General features: G+C 37.1%; 1 protein-coding gene across 1 annotated transcript in view; it reads right to left on the bottom strand.

The window, feature by feature from the left end:
* The window catches only part of LOC105835282 (interleukin-1 receptor accessory protein-like 1), a 213,935-nt gene that overhangs the window by 5,903 nt on the left and 195,133 nt on the right, over positions 1-12,899 (bottom strand). The window contains exons 5-6 of the mRNA XM_036286834.1: positions 11,945-12,109; positions 4,388-4,525 (exon numbers count right to left, since the gene is read on the bottom strand). Of these exons, the coding sequence (XP_036142727.1) occupies positions 4,388-4,525; positions 11,945-12,109 (303 nt within the window). The remainder of the gene's footprint in view (positions 1-4,387; positions 4,526-11,944; positions 12,110-12,899) is intronic.

Here is a 12,899-nt window from a genome sequence, read left to right as displayed (position 1 = left end):
GTTACATAGGGAGAATTTTCTCATTAACTTTGATGTGAAAATTATGGTAATCGTATTGATTAAATTTATTACGGGAATTTTATAGAACGATCTCTAGTTTTATCCAGGATGGATCAAGAATGTTATATCGATAAACATTTGGGAAGAGCTCAAAGTAAATGTATATAATTGTGTACATTGGACCTTAAAGGGTTAAATACATAGTCATATAAAGACGAATTTCGTATATAACCACACATTTATACAAGAAAATTTTGTTTCAGAATATTTTACAATGCTGCTTGGTAATTCTCATTGAGCATACTGACAAAAAAATATTCGATATAAACTATAATTGCTATAAATAGTAAGTGGTAAAATATTTACCGTTAGAAACTTCTTTTTTATAATTATTATTGCTATAATGTTAGTTAAGAATTTTACACGTTCATACTTCTATCAATTAGAAAAGAAATTTACTTTAAATTATCAAAATTTGAAATATTAATATAGTCAAATACAATATATTATCAAGATATAGATGGCACAAGTAAAATAAACATTTTTATGTAATTAATGCAATCACAATTATAATAAATACAATCGTTAAAAAAATTGTTTATTATTTACGTAATAATAACTAATACAATTTGCATAGCTAAAAAATTATAAATACATAAGTTTGCACCAAAAATAATTAACTATAAGTTATAATTAAATTATAATAATTGCAATCTCATTTTTTTCTCTCCATATAATTTATTTCAAACATTCCTATCATTACTCATAATACTTGACAGGTTGCCAAGTTATTTTAAACTTATCATCATATAAATCACGATATAAATTTGAGCGAATTTTGTAGTAAAATATAATGAAAAATTCTCTTCGTGTATGTACAAACCGCTTTATTCATACCAATTTCGACGATGACTTGATCAATTAACAATGCAAATCGATCGAGATACTATAATTATATTTTCCATCTCGCGATTAGGTTCATTTCGATAATTACTTCAGTTCACTTTAATCGTTATCAGCTTTACTTCCATTGATTACACCGATAACAAGATTTTCTCACTGCAGTGCATCTTTCGTGATTCGCGCTTCATCTTCTTCTTCTTCTTCCTGTTTACGTGACCCCCTGACACGCCACGTCTGTCCTCACAAACTTCCCAACCCGAAAATATCGCGGTCGTACACATGGGGTCCCCATGCACCTAATTCGATACCGCGGCTGCTACCGAAGACAAACGAGACACTCCATGGCCGGAGAGAGCGGCAAACTTTCTAATTCAATTTGCCAAGTTGCCAAGTTGTCGTGATTCCCACGATTCACCATGGGGTCCCCATCACTTCCGATTATACCGCGGGGAGGACCACTCCTCCCCCCCACGCACGAGGGTAACGATCCCGCAATCGCGACGGCGACGGCTCATTCCGTGATCGGCACGTCGGGTTGCAAATCCTCCTATGCGGTGAAATAAATTGTCTCGACGGGATGTCCGCTTCACCACGTGGCGGAATGATCGCCGTGCCATCGCGTGAGAAGCGGAAGAAAAAAAAGAGAGAGAGAGAGACACCAAAAAAAAAAAACGGGAAAAAAAGAAACTGTCCCACATTGTTAGCCACGTGGTTTGTCCGATGTTACAATCGGACTGCATGGCGGAACAAAAGGAAGAAAGAGAGAACGATCCGTATTTTGCTGGCTTCCCTGTTCCAACACGAAATTCGATCCAATTGCGTGCCTTTGTGGTTTAGAAATCTACGCACACGTAATTGGGTTATTTTCATGGCCTCATAATTTTAGAAATTTCAAGAAATAGACTCGGGACTACAATATCGCAATTTCCTTCAGAGCGTGAGACTCAGTTTAAAAAAAAATAAAATAAAAAAGAAAACCAATATATTTAAATATAATTCTTTTCAATTAAAAAAATAGATTTAAAAAATTTACATCAATTTTGAGCTCTTAACATCTCTACATTAAAACGGATTTTGGTACTTTTATTAACATTCTGCGTTTCTAAATTCTCACAATATAAATTATATATTTCTATTGCAATTCGTGATAATCTTTTATAATCCATCCTAATTCGCTACCAAAAATAATTACAATTACAATCCCAAAATAATTTAAATTAAAAAAAATGTATTGATTACGATGATAAGTTGTAACTTATCTTTAATATACCCCTAGATATTAAACCAATATATATATATATATATATATATATATATATATATATAATTAATATTCTTTTTGTATTAAAATTTTTTATTTAAATTATATTCTGCATCTTGTTTGCACTTCACGACTCTCTTAATCTTTTGATTACCTACTTTACATTGATTATTTAAATTTAAATAAATAATGATTGCAATTGCGTAATGGTTTTAAATAAACAAAATCTTCATACCTAAATAGATTCCAATCTGTTTTTACATTTTCAATTTGAATTATATTCATTGTTTCATACTTCACGATTTAATGATGTTTTATAATCTATTTTAATTATTTCAATTCTAGAAATAATGATAATTGCAATTTCGTAAATTTTAAATAAAAACGCTTTTAAATTAAAAACAAACACACGGAAAGAATTTTTCTGAAATACAAATCCAGAAATAATTTTGAAATAAATATTAAAATATTTATATTGGATGTTTAAGCTTTGCTAAAATGTAAAAATTTTTTGTAGCAATATTATCACGTTTGAGCGTCCTACATAATTATTTTGATAATTCTCGAACATATTAAAATTATTTTCTGGTTTATAACTGGTTAAATTTTTCAATGCTGCACACTAAAATTGTCCTTTAATTCCGTCTATTAAAATAATCCACATCAGTTTTGTATTTTTAAAATTTCTGTATTACAATAGTTTTTTATATTTTCCGATATAAGTAATTTACATTCTATGTTTTTAAATTCTTAATTTGAATTTTTTTTGTATCGTTGTCTGCACTTTGCGACTTGTTAATCTTTTACATCTAATTTGATTCAATAAGTAAGAATTTTTACCAAAATACTGATTGTTATTATGTAATGCTTTAAAATTGAAAAGATTATATCAAAGTAATTAACATTAATTTTGTATTTTTAAAATATCTGTATCACATTTTTACACATTCCCATAACTTACCTGCGTTTTTAAAATCTCGATCTAAATTGAATTTCTTATACTAATAATTATGATTATTTATTATTTCTCTCTGTTATAATAATATTTGTTCTTCGCGATTCGATCTCTCCAGATTGATTCATAAATAATGAAGTTTACAATTTCCATCTGAAATTGTCCGTCCGTCCTCTTCTCGGTACCATCGTGTTTGATCTTTGGCCCAATTAGCATCCGCGTTCTTAATTAAATCGCCCACGAGACACGCGCGCGTCCTTATTACGCGCCTCCTCCAATTCCGCGCCTCATCTCTCGACGAAACCGCGATCGATAATACCCACGCTCGTATTATCCCCCCGAAAGCTAATCCGATTTCGCGCGACCGCCCTTGTGATGACCGCGAGCGGAGAGGCCGGCCTTTATTTGGCTCTAATTCATAAGCTGCGCGTCCCTATGAAGTTACTTATATCGAACCGCAATTCCGTGGCCCACATTCGCCGCTGCTGATACCGCCCTCCCCCCTTCAACCCAACCCCTTCGTCGCCGCCGCCGCGCTTATATTCGCCGCATCGCCGCGGGGATGCACCGCAAAGTAAACCCCGCAGGGAGCCCCATCGTGCGCACGACGTTTCCGTCTCTTTCGCCCCGTTCTCCTTTTCTCCCTCTTCCCTTTTTCTCCATCTCTCCGTTCTTTGTGTTTTTAAAGGAAAAGTTCTCATTCCTTATGTAACACGATAAGGATCTTTTTCGTGTCGCTGCTGCCGCTGCTACCGAATTGTACGTACTCGGTGTCGCGAACGGAGCACGCATCCGATACTCTCTTTCTATCCTCCCCCCCTCGCCCTACCTCACTTCCCTCCCTCCATCGCTTCTCCCTCTTTTTTGTGACGTTTTACGTGGAAGATTCGATAAGGCGCGACATCAAAAGAAATTTGAAACCCCGCGCGAGCGATCTCTCATCGCGGTTTCGACAAACGAGACGAACCCTCTCTCGAAAAGTGGAACGAAATAATTTAAGGAGACCTCTTTTTCTTAGCGCCTCGAAAGCGCCACGCGTATTAGGGGAGAGATTGAGGCGATGGGGCTCGAGGGGGCGAAAGGAGCTCAGGTGCCCACTTTCGAAGTGGCGCTCCCGTATTCCACGGATACACCGTAGTCGTCGCTGCGACTACGTAATTATCCGGCGGGACGAGGAGAAAAGGAAGAGGAGGTGAGGAGGTGGTGAGGGGAGGGGGAGGTCGTCGCCGCTAATTAACGCGGCAGTGTCGGCCGCCGTGGGTACTTACAATTGTGACTCAGCTGAGACAACTCCAGCGCCGCGCACTTGTACCGATGCCTTGACTCCAGCGTAGGTATCACGATCCCGATCACCAGGCTCGAGTCCTTCTCGTGGTAGCACACCAGGGCGTCGCATTCCTTCCCGTCTGCAATGCATAGTCAATGCGGTCTCGTGATTACTCGCGCTTCTTCCCTTCATCAGCCCGGAGCTCGGCGACGAGCCGAGCCGTGCCGAGAGCCAGGGCCAGCCAAACGAGAAGCAAACAGAGCAGTAACAGTTGGTTCAAACCCTCGGTTTTACATAAAACGGTTTGTAGTTTGTACTTCTCGGTTTGCTTTCCCTTTAATTATTTTGAATAATTGAATGTAAGAACCTATTAAGAGTTAGAAAGGCAGCACAAGTTCCGGCTCAGAAAGATTACGGAAAAACACGTAAACAGAGTTATAAGATATCCGTACAACAGAATAGGGTTTTACATCAAAGTGAAAGGTTTTCAGAAATCCTCATTGGCTCGCAAATATTTTTACAAGTTACTGATATTAAAGAAATAGAAAAGGGAAAATGTAAGTAATCAAATGTACTTTGATTCAAATGAATTTTTCGACAAAAAGTCACTCTTTAATTTTAACACTTCGATTTGTTGCAATTAAGAGAGAAGAACCTTGATAATTTAAATTACTAAATATTGAGAAAGTTAAGGCAATAAATTTATTGAAAAACACGAGATGTGCAATAAATATTTGAAATCTCTTCGATCCCTGAACCTTCCAAATCCGCTTCATTTCGGGGCAAATCGGACAAACTTTATAACGGATTAAACGACTCTTCGACACGATAAGAGACGTGAACTGAGCTTTCCGAAGAGTGGCAGGGGGGTGATTTGCGCGGCCCTTTATGAATATAAAACAGAATTTTGGCGCTCTCCTCTACGAACCGAGAACGAGTTTAAGTGGAACGGGTGATGATGAGGACGGAAGATAAGGGAAAAAGGCGCGTAATAATTCGCGCATTATCGCTTCCGTTTACTCGAAATTTATTCCCGCGTAGTCGGAGCCGCCTTAACCGTTCACTCGAGAAATAGATTAAATCGTTATCGTCTGCGCGCCATATTATGCGCATAAAATGTCCCATAGAGATAAATAATGGTGCGCCATAATGGCAACGGCGCTTATGTGACGGACGGGCGGGGAGGGAATCGGTTACGACATTGCCCTTTAGTTCCACCGTAATTCTGACGTTCATTTATCGGATCATACGTTCGCGGAAAAGGGATTTCTCGATGGGGCGGGAACGGGAAGGGCGAACGTGGAACAGCCATCGCAACAATTAACTAACAAGTACTGACGTTTCTTACTCGCTGAAAGAATCAAGCGAAAATATATTATTATTATGGAAATAAAAAATGCGATTATGAAAACCAAATATTTCATCAACGTCGACATGAATTACTGTAAAAAAATTTCAGTAGGATCAGTGATGGGATTTTTCACGCTAGAAAATTAATAGGCAAATCAAGATCTTTCGATATCTGACAATAACGCGCGTATTTCATCGCGAGGTAAACATAATCGTTTATCGACCGACTCGTATGTGTGCGTATGAAGTGCAGCTTAAAAATCTAAATTTAAAACGCACAAATATTTAACGACCAAATTTCGCCCCCTTTAAATATTCATGCCGCGCTGGCGGGATCAATGCAATTTTTTCGTCGTCGTGAATAATTCGATACGGCCATCCATATTGATTACAGCGTGCTTTTTTTGCAAATCATTTTCAAGGCCACTTTTAGTTTCTCTCCCTCATATGGGATGTCGCAGCTCCTTGTTTATTAATATCTCGTCTTTTTTACATAAAAATGATTTTATTCAGGAGTTTTACAAAGGAAATATTTTATCGATCGTTGAGTCTTTCTCAATCAAATTATTCACGACAATAAAAGTTCCTCATCGGTTTGTCAACTAAAATGTTCAAAGCGACAATATAAAATGTGCTTTTATTTTTGTCTAATACAGAAGATAATTGTTTAACCGTGCTTCATAATTAAAAATAATACGAATTGGTAAAATTTAACTCCTTTAAACACTGAAAAATTTTTTAGTTTTATTTATAAATATAAAAAAATATATATTTATTTACGGAAAATGTACGCGACGTAAAATTGACAATAAAAATGTCGCAAAAATGATATTTAAAAAATTATTTCTCGATCTCTCCCGGTCTCTCCCCGTCTCTCCCGGTCTCTCCCCGTCTCTCCCGGTCTCTCCCCGTCTCTCCCCGTCTCTCCCGGTCTCTCCTAGTCTCTACTAGTAGATATGGGAGAAATGCAATTGAATAAATTGCAAGTAGCACAGAATCGGGCTATGCAAGTAATATTACAATGTAATAGATACATCAAAATAAAACATATGTTACAAGCGTTGCAATTTATGTCTATAAAACAGAGACTACACTATAATGTATGTATATTTAGATTTAAGGTTTTACATAACTTGGCGCCAAATTACTTGAGGGATAGACTAGAAGTAATTAGTAATGAAAATGGAAGAAAAACAAGACAGAAAGGGACTATCGCAATAAAATTCGTTAGAACTAAAAGTGCGCAAAAAAGCGTGTGTTACGAGGGCGTAAAATTATACAATACCTTGCCAGCAGAAATTAGAAGGTGTGAAAGAATTGATGTATTTAAACGGATGTTAAAGAAGCATGTATGTAAATCTATGTAAAACATAATAGCTGAGAAAGCTAAATAAACTTTAATCAATCAATCAAAAAAATATATCTCTCTCTCTCTTCCTCTCTCTCTCGCAAAAGTGTCTCGGGCCAGTGGAAACGTCGCGCTGTCGCGCTCGATTTCTCACGAGCGAGCGAATGTCCCACGACATCGCCGCCTTATACGGGGACGCGGGGAGAGAAAATTACGGACGATTACCGGGGGATTCCCGGAACGCGCGGCCCGCGAGACGTCGCCCGTCGTCATTATCGCGCGAGATCCGCGGCGGCTACTACGGCGACAGCACGCTCGTTTTCTCCGCGGCGAGATCCTCGGTCCACGACGTGACGGTATCATCTCTGCCGTCGGGCCGACCGACCGCGATGCAGCCGGCCGACTAATGATATCTCGTTGCATGGCTAATGCCGCAAATTGCCGGCCTCGGCTGTAATTGGGCCCGACGATGGCGACGACGCTGCGGCACGACGACCGCGTCGTCCTCTTTCTTCTTCTCCTCGTCGGGAAGAAGGAGGAGGAGGAACTGTCCCGAAGATTTAGGTCGGAACGACGTGTTCTTTAGCCTCTATCTCCTGACGTTTATTTGAAATTCTAGAGAGCGGAAACCGAAGAAACTCACCGAGCTGGACGAGAACCTTGTATTATACGAGGGAAGCTCGACAAATTCGCAAATTTAGGAAAACGAGTCGCAACTCCGTCAGCCTTTGATTCCTTCTCTCTAAAATATTATATAATCAGTGAAAAATATATCAGTGAATCTAGTAATAATACACTAATATTGAAGTTGAGATCGCTAAAGGACAGTAAATATTCACTAATTATAAGTCTATTAGTTATAAGTCTATTACAGTAAAATGATAATACACTAATTGTAATTTAGAGACAGTCCAGAGTTTAAAAAAATTGTCCGAGAAAATATTGTTTCTACAAATTTAAAATAATGTACAGCAACGTAGTTAACATAGCATTTTATTATATTTATTTTATTACGTTTTACTATATTTTATTTATTACTAAAAAAAATTGTATTCTCGAAGTAAGAGGTCATCATTTTAAACTTATATTGTCTTCCATATTTGTGGAAAATCAATCTTGTATATATAAAAAAAATAAATCTTATAAAAAAACCTTTATCTCATTATCCTTATATATCTTTATAAAAATTAAGAATATCTAACGCTAATTTTTTTAAAAGGATTCCATCAGAAGTTAAAAAATCCCTTTAGTATTTTACTATTATTTTATAGTAGTATTTATTATTAATTTGTAGTCGTATTTACTATTATTTTGTAATAATATAAGAGGAAAATTCTCAAGTTAGGAATACAACTTTTTCGGTGTGTATAGAACTTACAGGCGCTTTATATATTTTCTCCCTGAATAGATTTCCATATTTACCCCTGAGCCGACAAGACAGAGACTGAATCTTCCTCGTCATTTTTAATCATGAGGCACGGCGGCACGGTCCGCTAATAATCTCACCGTCATTGTTAAGCGTAATATACAAAGAGAAAAGTTCCCAGCGGGATTTCGAGGTTTTCAAAGACAGCTCAGAATTCCGAAAGCTGTAAAAAAAAAAGAGTGATATGCGACGACGTGACTAATATAATATTTCATCACTTCTTGCTTTATGCACTCCCTCAATGAATAAGTACATTTTCGCGTACATGTGCCAACTTTCTCAAACTGAAAGAGCAAACGGAGACTAAATCTTTCTCTACCTACATTTTTAATCGTTTATGGTTAAACGGCGGTAATAATCTCACCGTAATTGTTAAACGTAATATGCAAAGGGAGAACCTCGGTAACGAGTTACACCGTTCATATTACAGCGCGTCTGAAATATTGAGGCGTCCGGGAAACGGGGCGTCGCGCGTCGTCGCGAGAGAAAGAGAAAGAAAGAGAGAGAGAGAGAGAGAGAGAGAGAGAGAGAGAGAGAGAGAGAGAGAGAGAGAAGGGGCATCGCGTAAAGTCCTTTGAAAGTTCCTGCCCCTGGCGGAATTAGCGTTACTTAAGTAAATTGCGAAAGGGCGGGAAGAATTAAAGTGTGATCGGTTAGGCGAGCAAAAAAAGGGAGGAAGCACAGGGGAGGTAAAGGCGAGCTGAGGCGAAAAAAAAAAACGGAAAAAAGAAGGGAGGATGCAGCTCATTAAGCCTCAACTAGATCGAGGCTCCTATTTACTCGAGCTCTTCTTCCTGGAGAATGTCCTGCAGGAATAAAACGACGACGATAACGCCGCTACCGTCGTCTTTTGTGCCTGCGAAAATTCTCCTCCTTCCCTACCGTTCCTCTTCTTCTTCTTCTTCCCCTTTGCTCTTAGAGGAATTAAAATTCGGTGGAATTTTCTACTTTTTTAAAATCTGTTTCCCTCCCTCTCCCGGATTCCTGTCCTGGTCGTTGGAATTCTCTCCGGCTGTTCTTCAGAAAAATCAGAAAAAGCTTCGCAGAATCGCGACTTCGCGTCTTTTCGCGAAGAAAAAAATTCTAAAATTCCAAGGTCCCAAGATTACCGCGAGAGGAATCGGGAATTATAATTCGATTCTCGCGGGAGCTCGCGAGATACTCAATTTTCCCGCGTTTCTCCTCTCAACTCATTATTTGATTATAATTAATTTTAATGCTTTTCATTCTCATTGTGAGAGAGACGCGCGTTTGAAATTACGCGGCTGCGAAGTAAAAGCGCCCCTGCGTTTTCTCACCTACAAAATTATCCTCCACGGGGGAGTCCCGTGATGTTCTTTTAAGATAAGCAAGCCCGTAAAAAAAAAACTCACCCCTTTCAATTTGCAATACGTAAGGAACGGGCCATAGAGGAAGAAAGGGGTTAAAGCCTCCTGAGGGAGACCTTAAAACGTCGCTATCAGCATATTATTTAAGCGAGCTGAGAAAACGACGAGGCGAGGACGCGAGAGGAAAAGAAAGCCGGAGGGGAGATTAAGATCTGCGAAGGGGAAAAGAGGGGGAGGTAGAGGATACGAAAAAAGAAGATCAAGGAACAGCCACTTTAATTTCCCTGCCCGGAGTCTCGCGGTACTTCTCGCGGTAATTAAGAGTCGCAATTAAATGGACGAAAAAGCGTCGCTGATAATTACCCCATTCCCTTCTTGCTTGCCTTACCCCCGCCTCTCCGCCGACGACAAATTCGTCCGGCACCCTTTTCGCCACGGCGAAATTTGTCGTCGCAAAGAAGGCGAGCCAACGGCGAGAAAGGATAGCGAGGATCTTTGGCCCATCGGGATCTCCCCTTAGTCTTAGGGATTAGGGAAAAATCCACGTGATCCATGCGCCCTCGAATTTTACGTCGAGCTTTCGGACAACGGGATTCCGGCGTTTTAGGGGCCTGTAAATTAGGGAAGTCTTAGACGGAGAAAATTAAATTCTGGTCCTTGGCGCTTCCTGGGAGATTTTCGGAAGCTCGAAATTTCAGGTACGCGGATGTCTCTATTCCGTAGAAATTTCCATGGAAAGACTTTTACTCTTAAAAGGATATTCTTGTTGGATTCAAAAAAGATACGGTTTCAAGAATATTTTAATAGAAAAGTACTGAAGCAATTAAGACGCAATTTTTGTAGGTAAATATTTATTGATTTTTCTAGATTATAATAGCATTTTTCATTGTAATGGTGAATGATGTATAGATGGCGTCAAATTGGGGACTGCTGATTCCGTCTGCGAAAGTGATTAAGAGCCACTGATTGACCTAAAACATAAAAACAAATAACTCGTTTAATTTATATGAGATCGTACCGACTGATTTAATTAAAGAATTAATATTAAAAATAGAAAATTTACAAAAAGGCGGCTTTTTATAAGTTGAAGTAAGATTAAATACGATAAGAATAATCTTCAAAGGACCGCCATTTTGTTAATTTTCTGTTTCTAATATTGATTCTAGATCAGTCGGTGCACAACTTCATATAAATTAAAAAACTTTTTGTTTTTATGTTTCAGGTGAATCAATAGCTTTTAATTACTTCTGCAAAAAAAAAAACTCTACAAATTAATGCCGTCTACAAATCACCTATTGCACAAACAGAATCTTCTCATAAAATTTACTCTAAAAATCATAGTCAAAAATCATGATTTTAAGTTCAAATAATTTTATGTAACTTTCTTCAATTTACCAACACATCTGTTCTATATATATTTTATATTTTAAAATATAAAATCTATTTGATATTTCTATTAAATCGCGTTAGGATATTATATTAGGACATTTTACAATGTTGCATGGTAATTATTGTTAAACATTATACAAAATGTCTTATATATTTTAAACATTTTTATCTTTAATCATAATATTTGATGAGTACCTCAAAATTTATTACAAATTTTGAGGTTAAAAGTAAAACAAAAAAATTATCTTCGTGTAGATAGATTGTATTAAAAAAAGATACCTTAAATTTATAATGTACAAAAATTAATAAATATTTATCTAAACATTACGTTTTAAATGTTTCCTTTATTATAAAAGGACATTCTCTTATTATAAAAAATTCCGTTTTTTATACAAGGCAAATATCATCTTAAATCGTAAGAGTCTCACGTTTTATATATCTCTTAAGAAAAATTCTAAATCTGTAGTAAAAAGTAATTCTCTAAAAGATCAAGTATGAGTCGAAGAAAATAAACGCCAATCCTTAGCTTTATGGAATCTTTGAACTCTTGGGAAATACGACTGAAATTACAGATCTGGGATTTGCAGATCTTCGGATCAATTTCCGAATTTCTAAGAAATTCTATATCCGCCAGCAATCGAGAACTTTTTACTGCATTTCTTGAGTGGCGGGAAAATCACGAGTGCCAAGGTAGTTATTTATGATTTGTGAACTCACCGCTTTCCTCGAGACGACCGAATTTGTCTCGGCAAAACAGTGCAAGTGGCAGCCAGCAACGCGCGTAAAATGCACCGGCTGATAGTAGCAGCACGAGAACGAGGACCGCCAGCAGGAGAGACTTCCGCCAAGAACCATTCGGAAGGCTCAGTACGAACTGCGGTTCTGTAAATAAAAAAAAATTGACATTTTGTGCAAAAACAAAAGTGATAAAGAAGAAACTGCTGAATGAATCGAAATTGCTGTAAAATGTAAGATTTAAAAAACAAACTAAAATTCTGCTTCTAAGAAAAATTTTTTCAAACATGTTTATTTTTAAATAAACAAATCCTAGTAAAAAATATAATTCTAAATAAAAATAATAATTGCAATATTAACGTTATAAACAAAATATCAAAGTTCTCTTTTTAAACTTCAAAAATATTATTCTAAATGAATGAATCCTAACACAAGATTGATTTGATCCCAAAAAATATTTTAGCTTTGATAAATAAATACAAAGAGAAATTTTCGTGTAAAAATAAAGAAACTGCTTTCTTTTCACAGTGAAATAATCTCAGATAGCAACAATAAAATGTAAATGTATGTACACGGTATTAAATCTGACGGTGAATTAAAACCGGGCCCAATTTAAAAACAAAGTTTTATCGTTGCGTTGCAGTTTGTCCGCGAAACTAATTTGTCGTATAATAATTAAAACCGATAAACCGGATCGTCGGCGCGCGCGGTTTATTAGTCGGTCGATGTTTCCCGGACATTTTCACCGATTATTAAAATGAATTCGACGACAGTCCGTTTTTATACGCGAACAATAAAGCATCGAGATTGATTAAATACGTTTTGCGTCGAACCGTAATTAACAATCGCGGTGGGTAAATAACAAGCGGAATTATTTAATCCATCGATTGTATTTCAAACACGATTCGCATAAAACACTTTCGGGATTTCGATACAA

This window comes from Monomorium pharaonis, chromosome 5, assembly GCF_013373865.1.
Source record: "Monomorium pharaonis isolate MP-MQ-018 chromosome 5, ASM1337386v2, whole genome shotgun sequence".
Classification (NCBI taxonomy): Eukaryota; Metazoa; Arthropoda; class Insecta; order Hymenoptera; family Formicidae; genus Monomorium; species Monomorium pharaonis.
Note: the sequence above shows the minus strand (reverse complement) of the source record. Positions and strands in the feature narration are given on the sequence as shown.